The sequence below is a fragment of the Halichoeres trimaculatus genome, unplaced genomic scaffold, assembly GCF_033239565.1.
Source record: "Halichoeres trimaculatus isolate MK-OKI-2021-1 unplaced genomic scaffold, fHalTri1.1 fHalTri1_scaffold_6, whole genome shotgun sequence".
Taxonomy (NCBI): domain Eukaryota; kingdom Metazoa; phylum Chordata; class Actinopteri; order Labriformes; family Labridae; genus Halichoeres; species Halichoeres trimaculatus.
The window spans coordinates 18,182,113-18,199,804 of record NW_027437184.1 but is presented as its reverse complement, the minus strand read 5'-3'; the positions used below and the strand labels follow the sequence as shown (position 1 = coordinate 18,199,804).

The following is a 17,692-nucleotide window of genomic DNA, read 5'->3' as shown; positions in this document are numbered from 1 at the left end:
AGATCATCTTAACTTCATGCAAACTGAGAAGGGCAACAACTTTTGATGGACTTTTTGTATTTAGCATTCTTGGTTATAAAAAAAAATTCTTTTTTGGTTCATGACCAAATGAATCAACCACAAAATTAAAGAGTAAAACATTTTCATAAATATAAAACTTTTATTGCATTGTTATTTGCTCATGTGTATAAAAGCATTGTTCTCATACACAAATCTTTGGATCTGATTCATTTTAAGTCTAAAATGCCAACAGTTCAAAGAACATATGTCAGCCATAATAAAAGAGCAACATATAGTATATCAGCCTTATGAACATTTATACCTCAAAATTAAATTATACAAGATACACATTATAATATTTAATGTTTGAGTTGTGTAGCTGAAGTGGTCTTTGACATTATTTACAGTGGCTTAGCAGATACATGATTCTCGTGAAGATACAGAGTGGTTTGAAAAAAAGGGAAAAAAAACAAAGAATTGTAGTATTGTTGCCAAGGCATTCACTTGTCTTGCATCTTCTCCAGAATGGGGACAATCATGTCAAACTTTGGCCTCTTAGCTGGGTCTTCATTCATGCAGAGCCGCATTAGCTTACAGATGTGAGGAGAAATCCCCGGTGGAATGGTCGGGCGAAGGCCTTCAAGAGCCACCTGATGAAAAGGGGAAATGCAAGGTACAATTTTGGTCTTAAGCATCGACACCTGTAAAAGCCTTTTGATAATCTGAAGGTTTTGTGTGTGTGTTTGTGTGGAATGTGGATTTGCACGTGCACAAAAAAGCCTTTGGGTAGATAAACACTGCACCCACTTACCTTCATGCCAATCTCCATGTGGGAGAGATCAGCAAAGGGGACCTCGCGGGTAACCAGCTCCCACAGTAAAACAGAAAAGCTCCACATGTCAGCAGATCTCCTGTTGATGTCTTCAGGCCTCTTCTGAAGAGCTAGAAAACAAGAGGAAACCCATTAAAACAACAGAATAAGTAAGGGTATGATTGTTTACATCCTGTAACACGGCAACACACCGGATGAGCATGACTACAACTGAAGCGGGGTGTAATTATACTGTGCTGCGTCTCATACTGACTGACTTATTTGTTGTAACAAGTCATTATGGGAGGAGGAAGTAGGTGGAAGGCAGGAGAACAACGAGGGAAGAAAAGAATAAATACCTTCAGGGGCCATCCATGCTGGAGAATAACTACGACCAGGACACTGGAAGGAGAACTTAGCATCTGCCATGCTGATTCTGGCTGTCATGTCCTCGTCAATCTGCAAATTATTCAGCTTGTTACTCATCAAAAATCTGGGCAGGTCATGAGTCATACAGCCTCTGTTTTTTTGCAACAACAGGCAAAAATGATTTACAAGCCAAAGTGCTTTTACCATGACATGTTTACTGTTGAGGTAAAGTCGTGAAACCATTGGTTCTAAGGTGTGGAGGAACGCCATACCACTGGCAATGTCCAATGCAAACTTCACTGCCTGGCTTTGGTCAACCACCAGAGCTGTGAAAGAGGAGGACGGTGAAGAAGAGGGAGACAGAGGCAGGAGAAAAATAACGAAATTCAGTGGTAGGAATCTGTGTGTTTTTTATTTTAGATATGTAAAAAAACTCAAAGTGCTTACTTGTGCCTTGGTGGAGTATGTTGTAGAGGGATCCATATGGCATGTAGTGTGTGATGATGATGGGATGAGGGGATGGAGGTGACTGACATGCTCCAAGAACAGGCAGAATGTTTGGATGAGAAAAGATCCTGAACACGGCAGAGAAAGAAAGGAAACATGAGTCCACCTAAAGCACAGTCACATTCTTAGAACAGTTAGATCTTTAGCAAACATTTGTTTGGGAGGAAACTTCTTTAAGAAAAGAGGAAAATGTTCTGTGAGATTTATGTGGCTACACATCACATTTCTATCGTCAGGGGAAATTGTAGAGTTACAATGGGATGTAGCTCTTCGTAGTTTATGTCAGAAGAATAACTGCCTTTGAATTCCCCCCCACACTTATTTCCAGTACTTTTATATGTGCTACATTTCATTGCAAAAAAGAGAATTCACAATATAGCACACTGCCAAAGTAATCCAGCTGCAGACACATTCACATTCTTTAAATCAGCACGCTCAAATGTTTCTTCATTTTTGCCCTATTACGGTTTTGTTGTGATTTTTCTTCAACACTGGAAGAGGCTCTGGAGGTGAGGAAGTCAATTCCAATTTGCTAATGTGCCTTTTCTTTTGTGGGATTTGTTGTTTATCATATTATGAAGAGCACTTAACAGTAAACAACAACTCTCAACAACGATTTCCCCACAACACCAACCAAAACCATCTTCCTTGCCCTCTGACAATAAAAACTTGCGCAAGAATCCTGAAGCAGCTCCCAAATTCTCTGTGACCACTGACCTCTTACACCATCAATTTTCACATCCATCCACACATTGGCACTACACAAACAAGCTCTTCAAAACGCTCATATTTTGTGTTCGAACAAACAAAACACACGGTGACATGGGAGTACAAGAATGGGAGAACTTTGGAGCTGCTAGTCTGCCCAGCGTCCTGTTATAACAGATGTGAAATAAATACACTAAGGAGAAGAGAGGGACAAAAAAAGATAAATTCCAGACTATGCCCCTGAGGGGGAGGGGTCATAGTCTGATTAACAAAAAAAACACCTCAGTATAAAAGCACGTGATAACAACAAACAAAAACTCAAAGACTTGCACAAATGCCACTGCACAGACACCGAGGGGTGCACACACAGCCTCACTTAGGCGTGTGCGTATCAACCAAGTAAAGCCTAGTGGAGTTTTTTTTATTTACAAGCTACATGACACAGATCTAAGGCCAAATGAAAATGTCTTTTCCTTGTTTTAAGATTGATTTGTGACCGACCTGAGTTTGGGATGCTCCTCATTGAAGTCTCTGCTCTTCCTAGTCGTCCAGTCTCTCACTTGTAGCACCTTCACTACAATCTCATCCCCTTGCCATCTGCCCTGCCACAGCTAGAGACACAGAATCACATTGTCCATAAAACATCAGAGAAACAGGGAAAAAAGCTTTTAAAGGATACACAGCAGTGCAACTGACCTCTCCAGACTGGTTTTCATTGATCTTTGCCAGGAGTGAAAGTTGCTTATAATCGATACCTGCCTGCTTGTTGAGGGTACCATTACCTGAAAAGAGACATCAATAATAGAGCACAGATTCTGATTGGGATTTTAGGTTTATTTTTGTTTCAGTGCTACTCACGAGGTCTTGTCCGCATGGTGCCCTTCCAGAAAGTTTCCTTGTAGGGGACTTTGGTCATACTCTGACCCATTTTCTCTGCCTTTTCTACAAAGACAACCCAAGATATGAAAAAAGAATAAACCAACTGACTAACAGCTGTTTTTTCATAAACCATGGCCTGTTGGTGCAATAAACTTTTACCTTGAAGCAGTTGTCTTAGGTGAGGCTTAGCCTTGTCCAGAGGTGTCTGTCCATACCTGTTGCATACACACACTTGAGCCCCACTGGCGACTAGGTCCTAAAACAGAGATAATTAACCGCATTTTGCTTAGATCGAATCATAATCCCACGTGTTTGATTAAAACAAAGAATCTGGGGCAGTTTAAGCATCACTAGTCAACAATAAAAGCATTGTAGTGGCTGTTTCTACCCAGAAGGGGGCCCTTTGAGCAACAGAAGAAGTGGTGTGTTTGCTTTATACCTCACCTCTGCAACTTCTTCTTGGCCCCAGAAGCATGCATAGTGAAGCGGTGTGTTTCCGTGCTCATTGACTGTGTTGGGGTCAGCTTTGCACTGAATCAGCTGGTCACAATGTTACAAAATTAGAAACAAAGAAACATTTTCTCAAGATAACATGTTCAGCAGTTGCAAATGTAACCATAAAACGCCTTATGGTGTTCACCTTAGCTACAATGTCTCTATGGCCATGACTGGAGGCCAGGTGAAGCGGAGTATCATCTCCTCGGTTCATCACGTTGATACGAGCACCTCTCATGATGAGCATGTCAACAACACCACTCCTCCCCTCCCTGCTTGCCCAGTGGAGGGGACTGAAGCCGTGATCATCACTGAAACACAACACACAAGAGGGGGAAATGAGAGGACAGACTGAGAAGTGTTTCAAACCTTGAGCATATGACTTGTATCAGTTCATGTGAACACTTTGAAGAGGTTGCTGATCACACTTTTTGAAAGCAGAGATAAAATTGGTTGCCTTTCAGACTGTAGTCTATTCACTTTTATGCAGTTAGACAGTTCAGCTTTCATATCATTTCTGGAACAACACAGTGTCCTAGTTTGGAGTGGGAATCTATTTCCTATCTGTTTCTCAGAATTAGAATAGAGGGTGCAACAGGTTTTTTGTTGTTGTTGTTCTTTTTTTTGTCAAGCCAGAAAGATGAGAAAGGGACCAAAGAGGTGACTTGGAGAAGTTCCTTAAAAATGGATGTTGTTTAGTTATTGCTCCTTCATTTGTCTTAATGGTTCTGTGAGGGTGGTTGGAGAAAAAGAAAAAGGTGTGATATGAAAGGCTGAAAAACTATGATGAAATATGATACTATGTTAAACAATACCATTTGATACAACACAATACCTTACACTTTTATTGTATTGGGGAAATTTGTACTAGCCTCCATTGCTTGACAAATTGAACTGCCTCCACTATTATGATTATAATAAGAAAGAACATACAGAAAATCATGTGTAAACAAAGAAACACATTCCAATGAAAACCAAAATAAACATATACAGCACCTAAGCCTTGTTAAAAACTCTGCTAAACCCTGCACTTGCAGAACTGACAGTAGCTGTGAAACACATATGTTTATGGTTCTCTCTTAGATTCACAGCCACACAGGTTCTCACAGCCAGTAATCTTTATTTAGACTTAAGCACATGCTTCCTCATGCTGCCCAGGAGCCTATACCCAGTGATAAATATGTCTGTGCAGAAGCTGGAATGCCTGCTAACATACTCAAAGACGCTAACACACAGTGAACAGCATCCACAACACTGCTGCAGTCCACTAGGAGCCAAGCTGTCACCTACGTGCCACCCAAGTGACTCCTTTACATTAGCTGACCCCAGCACAGCTGTGGGGGCTCCTCACAGCTCCATACAAAGCCACAGCGCACACACTCTATTTGACAGTAAACCTCAGGAGGGCTTGTATAGCCTGTAATAGGAAATAGCTGCAGAACTAGCTCACACTTAAGTGAAAAAGCAGTCAGTCACATCCTCTGTCAGATCTGATGCAGCCCTGTGGACAGATAGTTCAGTCTGACCAACCCTGTGCGCTAAAAAAAGACACATGGGGGAAAAAACTCAGGAATGACAGTCTCTTGCTCTCTCCATTTTACTCTGTCTTCCTGTGTCACTGCTAATAAAATGCCCTTACCAACCAGCTTGTTTTGCAACCAACATATGACATTTATTACACATTATTAGACACCTTCGAGTCAGTAAAAGACTGGTTCACACACTGGAGCCAAAGTAAAGACCTAAAGCATAATGACTGTTGTGTCAGATGTTTATGTGGGACTGCAGCTAGCTGCTCTGTCGAGGCTCTGTCAGCGAGGGCCTGGTCTGGCCCTGTATGGAGTTGAACAGAGGAAATGGTCTCCGCTGCTGCGTGGTTGGCCAGCAGCTCTTCAGCCCTCCAAAGTCAACGTCAACAAACTGCACATATATGGCCTGGCCCAAGAATGAGATAACCAAGGTCTTTCGCAGTGAGGTCTTCTAGCAAGGAAATGATGTAAAGAGGCTGACGTACTTTGTATATCCTTATGAAATAAAAAAATGTGACACTCATGAGCACTATAGATTAATTCACTTCCCATATTTCAAACCAAGTTTTGTACAATCCAGTTAAAAACACAGAAGTTCTTATGAGATTATAGTATGAGCAATGTGCTATTTTTCAGTCATCTGACTATAATCATGTCAGTCTTTGCTTTTCATCCAAGCGCAGGAAGAGTTTTATGTTGTATTCTGTTTTCAGCCACCACAAATCACCCACTGCTTTTATGCACACACAGTTTTTAGGAATGACATCATAAGGAGAGAAATCCAAGAAGAAAACTGTGGGGGGAAAAAGCTCAAACTGGCCTGGAATTACCGACTCTTGGTGATGCTCCACAGCATGTGGAGAAGCAGGGAGGGAGAGCACAATATGGAAACTATTTGACCACCTCTGATGTGCCAAAGGCTGGCTCACTTTGTGTGTACTCTCAGGCACAGAATCACCTTACATTCTATATCATGTGTGACGTTTGCTCGGTCAAATCTTTTGCAAAGATCTTGCATGTTATGTGTGCAGCACAGTAAGAAATAAAGGTCTCTGTTCAGTCATTTTTACATCTTAACTAAGGAGTGATCAGTGTGATGATGTATCAGCTTACCCCAAGTTGAGGTCATTCTCTGTGTTGTCCAACCACAGGCGGACAGCTACAGAGTTTCCTTCTCGACACTGTGTGAAGATGTCATCCATGGTTACAGTGGGGTCAGCCTATCTTTTGAGACCAGGAACATGTAGCCTGTCAAAGGTGTTTAAAAAAGTTATACAGTTGGGTTTTGTTTCCTCCCAAATGAGCAGTTGTGTTGGAAACGAAGTCATGCAGAGTTGGTTGCATCTCCCAGAGGACTCAGGTAAACAGACAGCATTCATTGTATTAGACTTAATAATGGATAAAAAAAAAAAAAAGTACTCCTCCCAAAGGTTTTACAGTACAATTGCTTTTTTGGATTATAGTTTGTGTTCTCTGGAGTTAGATTACTCCAGAGCATTTATTTTAACCTGTATCCGTTAGTTTTTAAGGAACACATTGTGAAGTACATAATTCACACCATCTGCTTTACAAACAGACAGACAGTGAGTCAAATTGAATTAAGAGGTTAAAGAGCTCTTCATTTCCCCTCGGCTTTATATTCCCCCATAGAATCGGATGGGCTGGCCCATCGTTTCACTTTGTAATCTATTGTTAAAAAAGTCAAAGTGAACTTGGACATCCACAGCGCAACTGCCACAACACACTGTAAGCAACGCTATTAAACTTACACAAAGGATTTCTAAGCTCTTACCAGTTGCAAATCGACCGAGTTCTTGTCCTTTTCTTTTTTTTCCCGAAAGTCCGCCGTCTCCTTAAATTTAAGGGCAGAGAGGAGTTGGTTTGAGTCCACGCCCCGCTTCTCAGAGCTGATGTGGGCTACTGCTGAGAAGTTGGGGGAGATCTGCTACTGGCGGAGTCCCGGGACAACCGCGCAGCAGCGGCCCCTGCTGGAGGCAATGTGACAATGCTACACCAAGCGGCATAACAGGGCCAAAAATACCCAGGTCAGGTGAGGAGGAGGAGGAGGAGGCTGTTTTATTAACAGTGGAGGAATGTTAGATGTCCTCGTCCATTGAGTCTTTTTTTATATTCAACATTTTTGTTTTTTTTTCAACATGGAATCACAAAACTAATCCAGTTTCCCATACCCTACACAGATCATAGCTATATTTAACATACAAATAAGGGACACAGACTTAAACTAAGCAAAGAAATAAGACAACAACAAAAATACTGTAATAAATAAAATTTAATAACACGAAAGTGTGCACACTTCTTCCCTTTAGGTTCAATACATCTGTCCAGTATTAAAATAAATCAAACTACTAAACTGGCCTCTCAAAGACACAGACCCCAAATCCAAGCAGTTAAAGGAGGAGGATGTCCCCCCCCCCCCCCCCCCCCCCCCCAGCAGTATCCTTTTAGCGCCTGTTGTATCTTTATCTTTATTATACAGCCTATGATCTTCATGCAGCTTCATTCAATGACTCCATGAGGATGGCTGCAAATATTCAATTTTTTGTTAACTTTTCTGATTCATCTTTAAGGTGATGGTAGATTTTGTGCTTTAAAAACCTTGGGGTTTTTTAAGTCCCCTTTTCCTATAAAATTCTCAGTTGTCTTAATTTAATTTCAAAACTTAAGCCAGAAATGTGTAATCATGCATAAAGTAATCATAAAGCACTGCTGCAGGCTACATTTAACAATATAACAGCTTTGTTAGCCTAACCTTAACTGCAACTCTTTTCTAGCAGGCCTCCCTGCACGTACATTTAAACCTCTGCAGATAATCCAGAATGCAGCAGCACATGTAGTCTTTAACAAGTCCAAAACAGCATTCATCCCACTGTTTATCTCTCATCACTGGCTTCCAGTGGCAGCTCAAATCTAATTTAAAGCTCTTCTCCTGGCTTATAAAACAGTGACTTGAACAGCTCCTGCTGACCTGGTGTCCCTCATCCAGGTCTACACTCCCTCTCACCCGCTATGCTCTGTCTTTATCATGGCTCTAGCCAGACTCTTCTCCTTTGTTGCTCCCAATGGTGGTATGAAATAAACAATTTGCAGAGTCCCTTTTTACTTTTGAGAGATGTCTGAAGACTTATCTGTTCAGAGAACACACACTAATCTGACCCGTTTCCTCTTTGTCCTCGGGGGTAGAATGAATCAGAAGGCCTGAGACTCAGCTCTTAGTAAATGTTTAGTACTGATTGTTACCTCTGCCAACGAGGTTATGTTTTTGGGAGTTTGTCTGTTTGTCTGTGAAAAACATAACTCAAAAAGTAAAAAACAGATCTTGATGAAATTTTCAGGAACTGTTCAAAATGGGGTAAGGGAGAAGTGAATACATTTTAGAGGTGATCCCGATCACCATCTGGATCCAAGATTTTTTTTTAAAGGATTCTTTATCATTGTGAGATAGGGACGTTTTAACCATATGTGTATATAACTCCACCATGAATGGTCGGATTGCTTTGCGAAACAATACAAGACAAGGTCGCCATCATTTCAGACAGATGTAAAAGTACGATCCAGATCCTGCCAATATTCTGGATACTAAGATCTGGAATATGAAATATGTACTGGGTCATAATAATTTTCAACACTGTCAGATAACAAATTATCGTACAAACCTGCAACCAACACCAAATTGTAGCAGACAGTCTACTGAAAGGGAGTATAACATTAAAGTAGGACTGCTCCTGTTTCGTGACAATCACAATATGCTTCTAATAATAATAATACATGGTAATTACAAATAAATCAACTTGGTTTGAAATGAAATAGAGAATTATTTTAAATTATTCTAAAGAAAACTTTGGGTTTGATTTAACATAGTATTGCAAATGACAAGAACAAAAACAATTCTGCACCTTGACTCAAACACGGACAACATCTATAGGGCTTGAGGTTTGATTCTTTATTAGGGCCACCTTTCATCCTAAGCAGCTTCTCCACCATACCTCCTCCATACAGATAGGATGCTAAGGGACATGACTGAGGTTCAACATTAGACAACTGGGGATCCAACATTACTGCTCGCTTCCTTCAGTCACAGGGACATCAAAGTAGAGGATGCTTGCACAGTCACATGACAACAATTCGTACTATTCCCTAGATAAAAGGGGTGGGTGAACTTTCCCACTGGCTCATCTTGCCCTGCACCCCCCTACTTGTTGTTTCTTTTGTAGATGGAGCATTTTAAAATTAAAACAAAGAAACAAAACAAAACAAAAAAAAAAAAAAACATCAGCTGTATTTCTGCTGCCCTGTAACTGGAAACAAACGTGGTATCCTAACAGACCCAACAGAACAGTCATACTACACTAAATTCAAAAGTAAAAGGCAGTATGCAGTGCCCTCTTCAAACAAGTACATTCATAAGCAGTAGGCAGTATGGGCGGTTTGGAGAAAAGCCTGTATAAAATGCCTCGCGCCTAAAAATCCGCCAGCAGAGGGCGCAGGTGCTCAGGTGGGAGAGTTTCTGCTGGTGAATGATCCGGATGTTGATTAGTGATGCCTGGATGTGGACAGACCACGCTGCTCTTTCCGTGAGGATGGACGCGTTTGAGTTGTTTAAGAAACTCGGGGCAGGAGCAAAGTTTGACCTGAAGAGATTTGGTCAGGATGCTTCTCGGTTTAAGGTAAAGTAAACTGTTGTAGCAGCGGGTGACTAGAAGAGCAGGACACCATCTTTTAGCCACTGTTCATGTTAACCTCACTGTTAAAGGCGTGAAATTGAATGTGGAGTTTAGTCAGGAAGTTTCTTTGATGTTTGAGAAAGTTGTGGGACAACTATATACCAACAGGCTCACTGTACTCACAAACCGTTTCTCATTTCACAGGCTGTTAGACCGGGAGGGGAAGCGTTGCTAGATCCTCTCTCTGCGATCGATTTCTTTGGCACGGGATCTGCTAGTGGAGCCCAGAGCAGTTCTTCTGGACTGGAAGAGGAGGAGGAGGAGGATGAAGAGGAAGAGGAGCACAGCGATGAAGATGAATACGAGGTGACAAGGGACTCTGGTGTAAGGGGCAAAAGGAAGCTCAGATGTGAAGACAGAGACATCAGGACAAAAAAGAAAAACAAGAAGAGTAACCTGGTCAAGGAAGAAGGTAAATTGTTTGGCAATGAATTTTATAGCAACATATCCATAAAGTGTAAAAGTAATACAAAATGATACACAAGATGATTTTATTCATTCTTTTAAATCCTCACATTCATTGTGTGCCATGCTTTATCCTGAACATAATTAGACTGTCAAAGTCACATTGTTAATACTGTCTCACTACTTCTGTCTCACTGAAGCTGGTGGCAAACAGCTGAAAAACTCAGAGGGAAATGGCATCACCTGGACCTCCTCACTGGACAGAAAGATCCAAAATCCTTTGAGCACAAAGAAAGAGAAATCGTCACTGAAGAGGCTGAAACAGCTTCATCAGGAAAAGGTCCCAAAAGAATCATAACAGGCTGCAAAGAAGTGCTTCATGGACAGTATCTTTCTTGGTCTTACCTTCACCTTATTTCCTACATCCTTGTTTTGATTTCAGGTGAATCGTATTCGCTCTCAGCATCGCATCAATGTGCATGGCTGTGATGTTCCTGACCCTGTGTGTACCTTTGAGGAGTTGCAGACAGAGTATCATCTTAACCCTTGTGTCATTAAGAACCTCAGAGAGGCAGGGCTCAACTCTCCCACTCCAGTACAGATGCAGGCAATACCCCTCATGATGCACGTGAGTGAAACTTCATACCAACTTTCAAAGATTGTGGTACAATGTGTGTGTATGTATATGTAATGAGTTGTCTGGTTTTTTGGTCAGGGTCGGGAGCTTTTGGCCTGCGCTCCCACAGGATCAGGAAAAACATTGGCCTTCTGTCTTCCACTTCTTGCCCACCTTCAACAGCCGGCAAATCTGGGCTTCAGAGCTGTAATTATCTCTCCGACAAGGGAACTGGCCAGCCAGGTACACAAATCACACGAAGTTTGTTGGATATTTTAAGAAGATCACTTTAGGCTTTTTAGTCATAGTTTAAGGCTTGGCTATATGTTGTGATGTCTTCTTATAATGATTCTGGATGTTTTCAGGTTTCTGTCATTGATAACTTTGGCACAAAAGCAAACTGTTCATATTCAACACATAACATGCTGATTGATGTTAAGAAATAAGGCCTGGAGAAATAATCTGGATCATACACATTTACACCTTTTTGAAAGCATTGAAGTCACATTCTTTCCTGTTTAGACCTACAGAGAGCTTCTGCGTCTGTCAGAGGGCACTAGATTCAGAGTTCACATCCTAGACAAAGCGTCTTTGGCGGCCAAAAAGTATGGACCACAATCAAACAAAAAATATGGTGAGAAGTGGAATTCAGAGCACACAAAACAGATCTTAGGAAAAGTTAAGTACAAATGCAAACATGAAACTGTGTAAAAGAAAAAAAAAACAATTGATTTTCTGTGCAGATATTCTTGTCAGCACTCCAAACAGACTGGTCTTCCTTCTCAAGCAGGATCCTCCAGCTATTGACCTCAGCAGGTATGATAACAAAGAATCTTGAGATTAAATGTTAGCAACAACCAAAAAGTCATTCTTAACCAAGTTAAACACATATTGATACTACCACACAACTACAAATGAAAGAGAAACTTTATTGAGACTCTAAAGTATTTCTAACAATCTGAATTAGAATTATAAATAACCATATTATGTTTGTGTAATACCCTGCAAGTTCAGACATGAAATCAACACTCAAACAAAAGGAAAAATAACTCAATTGTTTTGTTTTCATTCAGCGTGGAGTGGCTGGTTGTTGATGAGTCTGATAAGCTGTTTGAGGACGGTAAAACAGGCTTCAGGGAGCAGCTCGCCTCCATTTTTCTGGCCTGTTCTGGTTTGAAGGTGCGCAGGGCTTTTTTCAGTGCCACCTGCACGACTGATGTGGAGCAGTGGTGCCGCCTAAACCTTGACAACCTGGTGTCTGTCAACATTGGACACAGGTAATAACCCAAAAGTACAGCTCTGTTCTTGTACCTCACATTTCATTTGTCTCACACCCCAAAATAATGGTTTTTGATGTCATCAGAAACACAGCAGTTGAGACAGTGGAACAGGAGCTGCTGTTTGTTGGGACAGAGAACGGCAAACTGGTTGCCATGAGGGACATCATCAAGAAGGTGGGGACAGTGAGGAGGATGTTTAACTTTTATGATTTGATATGGAAATCAAAATGAGATCAGTATAAACTCTGTTTCTTCACAATGTTACCCTGAATGAAAGAATCTCCTCTCTGCTGTTGTCAGGGTTTCTTGCCTCCCATGCTGGTGTTTGTTCAGTCCATAGACCGAGCTAGGGAGCTCTTTCATGAGTTGGTGTACGAAGGCATCAATGTGGACGTGATCCATGCAGACCGCACACAGCAACAGGTGCATGTTCACTTTCATTCTATATATATCACTGATGAGCTTTGTGTCACAGCAGCCTTGTATTCATCTTTTACTTCTTTGACTTTTCAATGTTAGAGGGACAACGTGGTAAACAGCTTTCGCTCTGGTAAAATCTGGGTGTTGATCTGCACGGCTCTGCTCGCCAGAGGAATAGACTTCAAAGGAGTGAACCTTGTGTTGAACTATGACTTCCCTACCAGTGCTGTGGAGTACATACACCGAATAGGTTCGTAGTTTACAAGTACAGCAAGTAACTTTCTCTTTGGAGCCTAACAATCTGTAAATGTTTCTTTTAGCCTTTTTTTGACTTTTTGAATTTTATCTTTTGATTCTGAACAACTATAGGAGCTTTAAAGTCTCACTGTTTGTTATAAGACATTCTCATCTTTTTATGAGCCGAGTTGTGAATCATTCCACTTCATGTTCATTAGGTAGAACTGGTAGAGCTGGACACCTGGGAAAGGCCATCACCTTCTTCACAGAAAATGACAAGCCATTGCTGCGAAGGTACGTTCCTGTGAGACGTTTAGGAAGGGTGCAAGCTCCTGCTGGTAAACTGGTGGGTTTTTTTTAGTTTGTGACTCAGAATATTCATATAAAACTCCATGGTCATCAAATGGTTGGTTACAGGTAGGAAAATCACATCATCAGATGTTTAATATTGTAATCATTAATAGTTGGCCACACAGATGTGGACGTTCCTCCACTCTCTTGGTCCTCTTGGTGTAATGTTAGTTATCACATTATTTAGTTTTTTTGTGGGATGATGTATCGTTGGTGTTTTTTATGTTTCTTTTTGTATATCTTTGTAACAGTATTGCTAATGTCATAAAACAAGCTGGCTGTCCAGTTCCTGACTACATGATTGGCTTCAAGAAGATACACAGGTAATTCGTTAAGAGGCCTTACTTATCCTTCAGTTTTCACTGCACTGATCAGTTCAACTTTTGACTTACCTTTCATCATGTCTATCTTTTTTTTTAGCAAAGCAAAACGTAGGCTTGAGAAGAAACCACCCTCGAGAAGCACCATTTGCACAACTCCTCGTTTCCTAATGAAGAAAAAAGGAAAACTAGGGAATAAACGTCAGAAAGGAGAGAAGCAGGCAGCGGGTGGAGCACAAAAAGGAGAAAGTGGATCTCAAGCAGCCGTGCAACTGCCAAAACAGGAAAAGAAGAGACAAAAACAGAAGAAGACAAATAAAATGCAGAAAGATCCAGGAACAGGAAAACAGAAGAAGCTGTCCCAGAAAAAAGGATCAACATTATCAGGAGCCAAGTTAAAAAAGTAAGAAGGATTTGAGTATTTTTTTAATATCATCCTCGTGCCATGACAAATCACTTTTAAAGCTGATGGTGTTCTCTGAAATATATGTATGCTAAGGTCCAAATGTAGTTGAAAAACGATCTTCCACTGATCTAGGATTGTTTTGGTGTTAAAATTGTTTCTAATTTGATGAAAGACTGTATAGCATAAAATGATTTGTGTTTCATTCTACTTTTTCCTTTAGGAACAAAGACCAAAAATAAACCAGAAAAGAATCAGTGAAAATGGGATGAGGAGAGTGACCTGAAGTTGGATGCGAATTTCTTTTTCTTTTCTTTTCTTTTTTTTTTAAATTAAATCTTGCATTTTGAGTTGATGGCAGTTTTCATTATCTGAGAATGAAATAAACCATTTTATGTACATATGTATTAAATCTTGTGTGGATTTTTTGTAATATTGTCTCACCTGTAAGTCTGGCATCAGAATAACAAAAAAATAATAAAAAATAAGATTGATGAGTGATAATTGGTGTTGTTGGGCTTATAAATGTTTATGAACCAATCTGGACCTGAGATACAGTAATACCTACATTGAAAAAAAAATAAAAATAAAACAAACAACAACAACAAAAAAAATCAGCCAATTTCTACCATTTCTACCTGCAACAAAATGTATTTTTTGTTAAATCTACCTTTTAACAGTTCTTCCACAAGTAGATGTTAGCAAAATTAAAGCCACAGCTAGTGCTTTTACATCACTGTATCTGCAAAAGAATTCTGTTATTTATGTAGTTAAGAATTATAAAAGCCATTTAGATCTTTAAGGACCAGCATCTTTTCATTATGCCTATCACACAAGTTAAAAAATAAATAAATAAATAATAATAATTATAATAAAGTTGTATAATAAAGTGCTTTCCAAAATAAAAATTAATAATAGGGAAATGGGAGGGGGACAAGATTAATACCACAAAAAATAACAATTAAAGATGAGAATCAAACAACAGGAAAGGGAAAATTAATTAATTAATAAACAATAATGACAATTAAACCTTACCACCAAATAAAGGAAATACAAATCAGGGGGAAAACATAAAAGATTACACCAATGAAAGACATTAAATGCTTCTTTCCTGTAAAAAGATGTTTATCCATATACCAAAACTAACTGTGAATTTGATTTATGTTTGAGTATATTTTGAAAATGGAAGACATGATTAATACAGTTTGTTAGTAAAGGGTTAGAATCTTTCCACTCTGTTTCCCCACCAGTGCCGAAGGATCAGAATGTATTACTTATCAACGGCTCTTTCAAGAATGAACGTACTCAGCGTGGAGTCGTGTCAGGCAGCCTTAACTATCGCGATACAGCTACAATGAATTCTCGCCCATGCATTTTAGTCCTGGAAACCCCGATCGTTCTTCCTTTCTCAACATGGCACCGAAGGCGAAGAAGGAAGGTATGTGAAGCTAAACATTTAAAATGAAATTTTCGTGTTATTTAAAGAATTTGAGCTTCTAGTTTTTGATGGACTGATTCAAATAGAAATGATAAATTCACTGATATTTTCAGACACTTCGCCGCTCGTGTGTCAGATGTCTACTTATAAAGCTAACGTGGGCTGTGTTCGGCATATACGCTGGAACGTCCTGCTAAGCTAGTGCAAGCATGGTGGCGTCATAGGTTAAAACGCTGTCTATTTGTAGCTGTTATCCCACACTTTTATTATCTCACTCGTCTTTGTACGTTGTTCTGTTTTCCTTCTTGATGTTACCCCGGTTGAGGAGCTATAGCGCTTAACGGAGAACCTGTTGTAATGTTAGCTACTGACGTTAGCATTTCGGCGGCTTCTCATTAGTTAGCAACACGTGAATCAGCGTGTCCTATAACTGTAAATAGTCTGGGAACTGCCACTGAATATCAGTCATAAGCTCTATTGTAATGATTACAAGCATCTGGAGCAATTTAAAGTCCGTATGTAAGTTCGTATGGTGGGTACTGTAACATGTAGCTGCTTGAGTTTCCCTTGCTGTTAAAAGGTTATCATCTTTAAGTGTGGTCTTACATGGTGATTAGTTTGTGCCATTTTAAACGTTTAAAAGCTTCAGTTACCTGGCGCAGAAAGAAGAAATATGTATTCATATTTTATTAGTCAATGGACCCCTGTGGTAGACCACAATCCTTAGGTTTGCTCAAAGCGATCAATTCTAGCTTCTTTATTTTGATGCACAAAATTAAAATGCAGTTGGTTAAAGATAGAAGCCTGAAATATTGGATTTGCAGTCTCACATTCAGCAGGCGTATTGATTGTTTTAATTGTTGCAGCAGTGGGTGATTACACTCAACGATGTGCATTTCCAATTTGGATCAGAGTAATTGTTTCCCCTCAAGTCTATAAGAGGGGCTTTAATTGCTAACTCTTACCTTTTTCTTTTTCTTCAAGCTGTCCCTGCCAAGACTGAGGCCAAGTCAAAGGCTCTGAAGGCCAAGAAGGCTGTGCTGAAGGGCGTACACAGCCAGAGGAAGAAGAAAGTAAGGACTTCTCCCACCTTCCGTCGCCCCAAAACCCTGCGTCTGCGTAGACAGCCCAAGTATCCTCGCAAGAGTGCTCCGCGCAGGAACAAGTGAGTAAATGTGACTGCTGAAGGAGGCGAAGACTCAGACTGGTGCACATGATGGTTTAAGCGATCAAAGTATGAAAAAGAGTGATTCCAGCCTTTTAATACTGATGCACCTCAAACTACTTTCTATCTGTGTGATGTAAAGATATTCACTATGTTCTGATTAGATGTTAAAATGAATGGTACATTGTAATTTGGCCTAATATACATTGCTTTTCTGTAGGTTGGATCATTATGCCATCATCAAGTTCCCCTTGACGACAGAGTCTGCAATGAAGAAGATTGAGGACAACAACACACTAGTATTCATTGTGGATGTCAAGGCAAACAAGCATCAGATCAAGCACGCTGTCAAGAAGCTGTACGACATTGATGTCGCCAAAGTCAACACGCTCATCAGGTAACTCAGAGCAGAGACAAGCAGTGCGTTAGGATCTCTGAACTTATCTGTTTGCTTCATCTACCTGCATGTTGGATTCAGCAGTGAATGAGCTCAGTACTTTCTAAGACCTTTGTGATGGTAAAAAAAAAAAAGATCAAGACCAAAATTTGGCCTTGGTATATGGTTTTTAGAGGCTGTGAGACAGCACTTTACTCTTTCACATTGACAGCACAGTTCTGACTCATGGCTGTCTTCATTATTTGTCTTTGACCAGGCCTGACGGTGAGAAGAAGGCGTACGTTCGTCTTGCACCAGATTATGATGCATTGGATGTTGCAAACAAGGTGAGTCTTGTATAAGTCTATAAATGGTTACACTGATGTCATAAAAAGGTTGGCTGTTTTAACATAAAGACAGATTCTGAGCATGTGATGTAAACTTTTCTTTAACCTGAATGATTATGATGCATTCAAAGGAACCACTGATGCCAGATCTTGTATGCACATGTATTCAATCTCTGTTGATGAGCATTGTGTGTAATTCATCCTTTTTTCTCCACAGATTGGCATCATCTAAAAAGTGGCTGAAGAGACTTGTGGGAAAATAAAATATTTGTATAAACAAAAACAGACTTGTTT

General features: G+C 40.2%; 3 protein-coding genes and 1 non-coding gene across 4 annotated transcripts; 3 read left to right on the top strand and 1 right to left on the bottom strand.

Annotated features, from left to right (window-relative positions):
- Window positions 1-174: 174 nt before the first annotated feature.
- Window positions 175-7,224, bottom strand: ilk (integrin-linked kinase). The gene is made up of 13 exons (XM_074672453.1): window positions 7,091-7,224; window positions 6,412-6,546; window positions 3,915-4,080; window positions 3,719-3,814; window positions 3,434-3,530; window positions 3,254-3,337; window positions 3,092-3,177; window positions 2,897-3,006; window positions 1,628-1,755; window positions 1,385-1,506; window positions 1,171-1,270; window positions 812-942; window positions 175-650 (listed from the first exon to the last, which is right to left on the bottom strand). The coding sequence occupies exons 2-13, from the start codon at window positions 6,498-6,500 to the stop codon at window positions 501-503; spliced, it is 1,359 nt and encodes a 452-aa protein (XP_074528554.1). The 5' UTR covers window positions 6,501-6,546; window positions 7,091-7,224; the 3' UTR covers window positions 175-500.
- A 2,600-nt stretch (window positions 7,225-9,824) lies between these two features.
- Window positions 9,825-14,485, top strand: ddx52 (DEAD (Asp-Glu-Ala-Asp) box polypeptide 52). The gene is made up of 15 exons (XM_074671490.1): window positions 9,825-9,983; window positions 10,185-10,452; window positions 10,646-10,785; window positions 10,888-11,073; window positions 11,161-11,304; window positions 11,584-11,695; window positions 11,805-11,877; window positions 12,135-12,338; window positions 12,425-12,515; window positions 12,642-12,764; window positions 12,861-13,011; window positions 13,217-13,292; window positions 13,601-13,672; window positions 13,770-14,072; window positions 14,296-14,485. Exons 1-15 carry the CDS (start codon window positions 9,834-9,836, stop codon window positions 14,312-14,314), a joined length of 2,112 nt encoding a protein of 703 aa, XP_074527591.1. The 5' UTR covers window positions 9,825-9,833; the 3' UTR covers window positions 14,315-14,485.
- A 902-nt stretch (window positions 14,486-15,387) lies between these two features.
- rpl23a (ribosomal protein L23a) lies at window positions 15,388-17,681 on the top strand. Its single transcript, XM_074672511.1, has 5 exons — window positions 15,388-15,510; window positions 16,495-16,675; window positions 16,896-17,072; window positions 17,329-17,398; window positions 17,616-17,681. Exons 1-5 carry the CDS (start codon window positions 15,441-15,443, stop codon window positions 17,628-17,630), a joined length of 513 nt encoding a protein of 170 aa, XP_074528612.1. The 5' UTR covers window positions 15,388-15,440; the 3' UTR covers window positions 17,631-17,681.
- On the top strand, window positions 16,717-16,786 carry LOC141792314 (small nucleolar RNA Z17). The gene has a single exon (XR_012598372.1). It is a non-coding gene; the product is annotated as a small nucleolar RNA Z17 (small nucleolar RNA).
- Window positions 17,682-17,692: the final 11 nt, after the last annotated feature.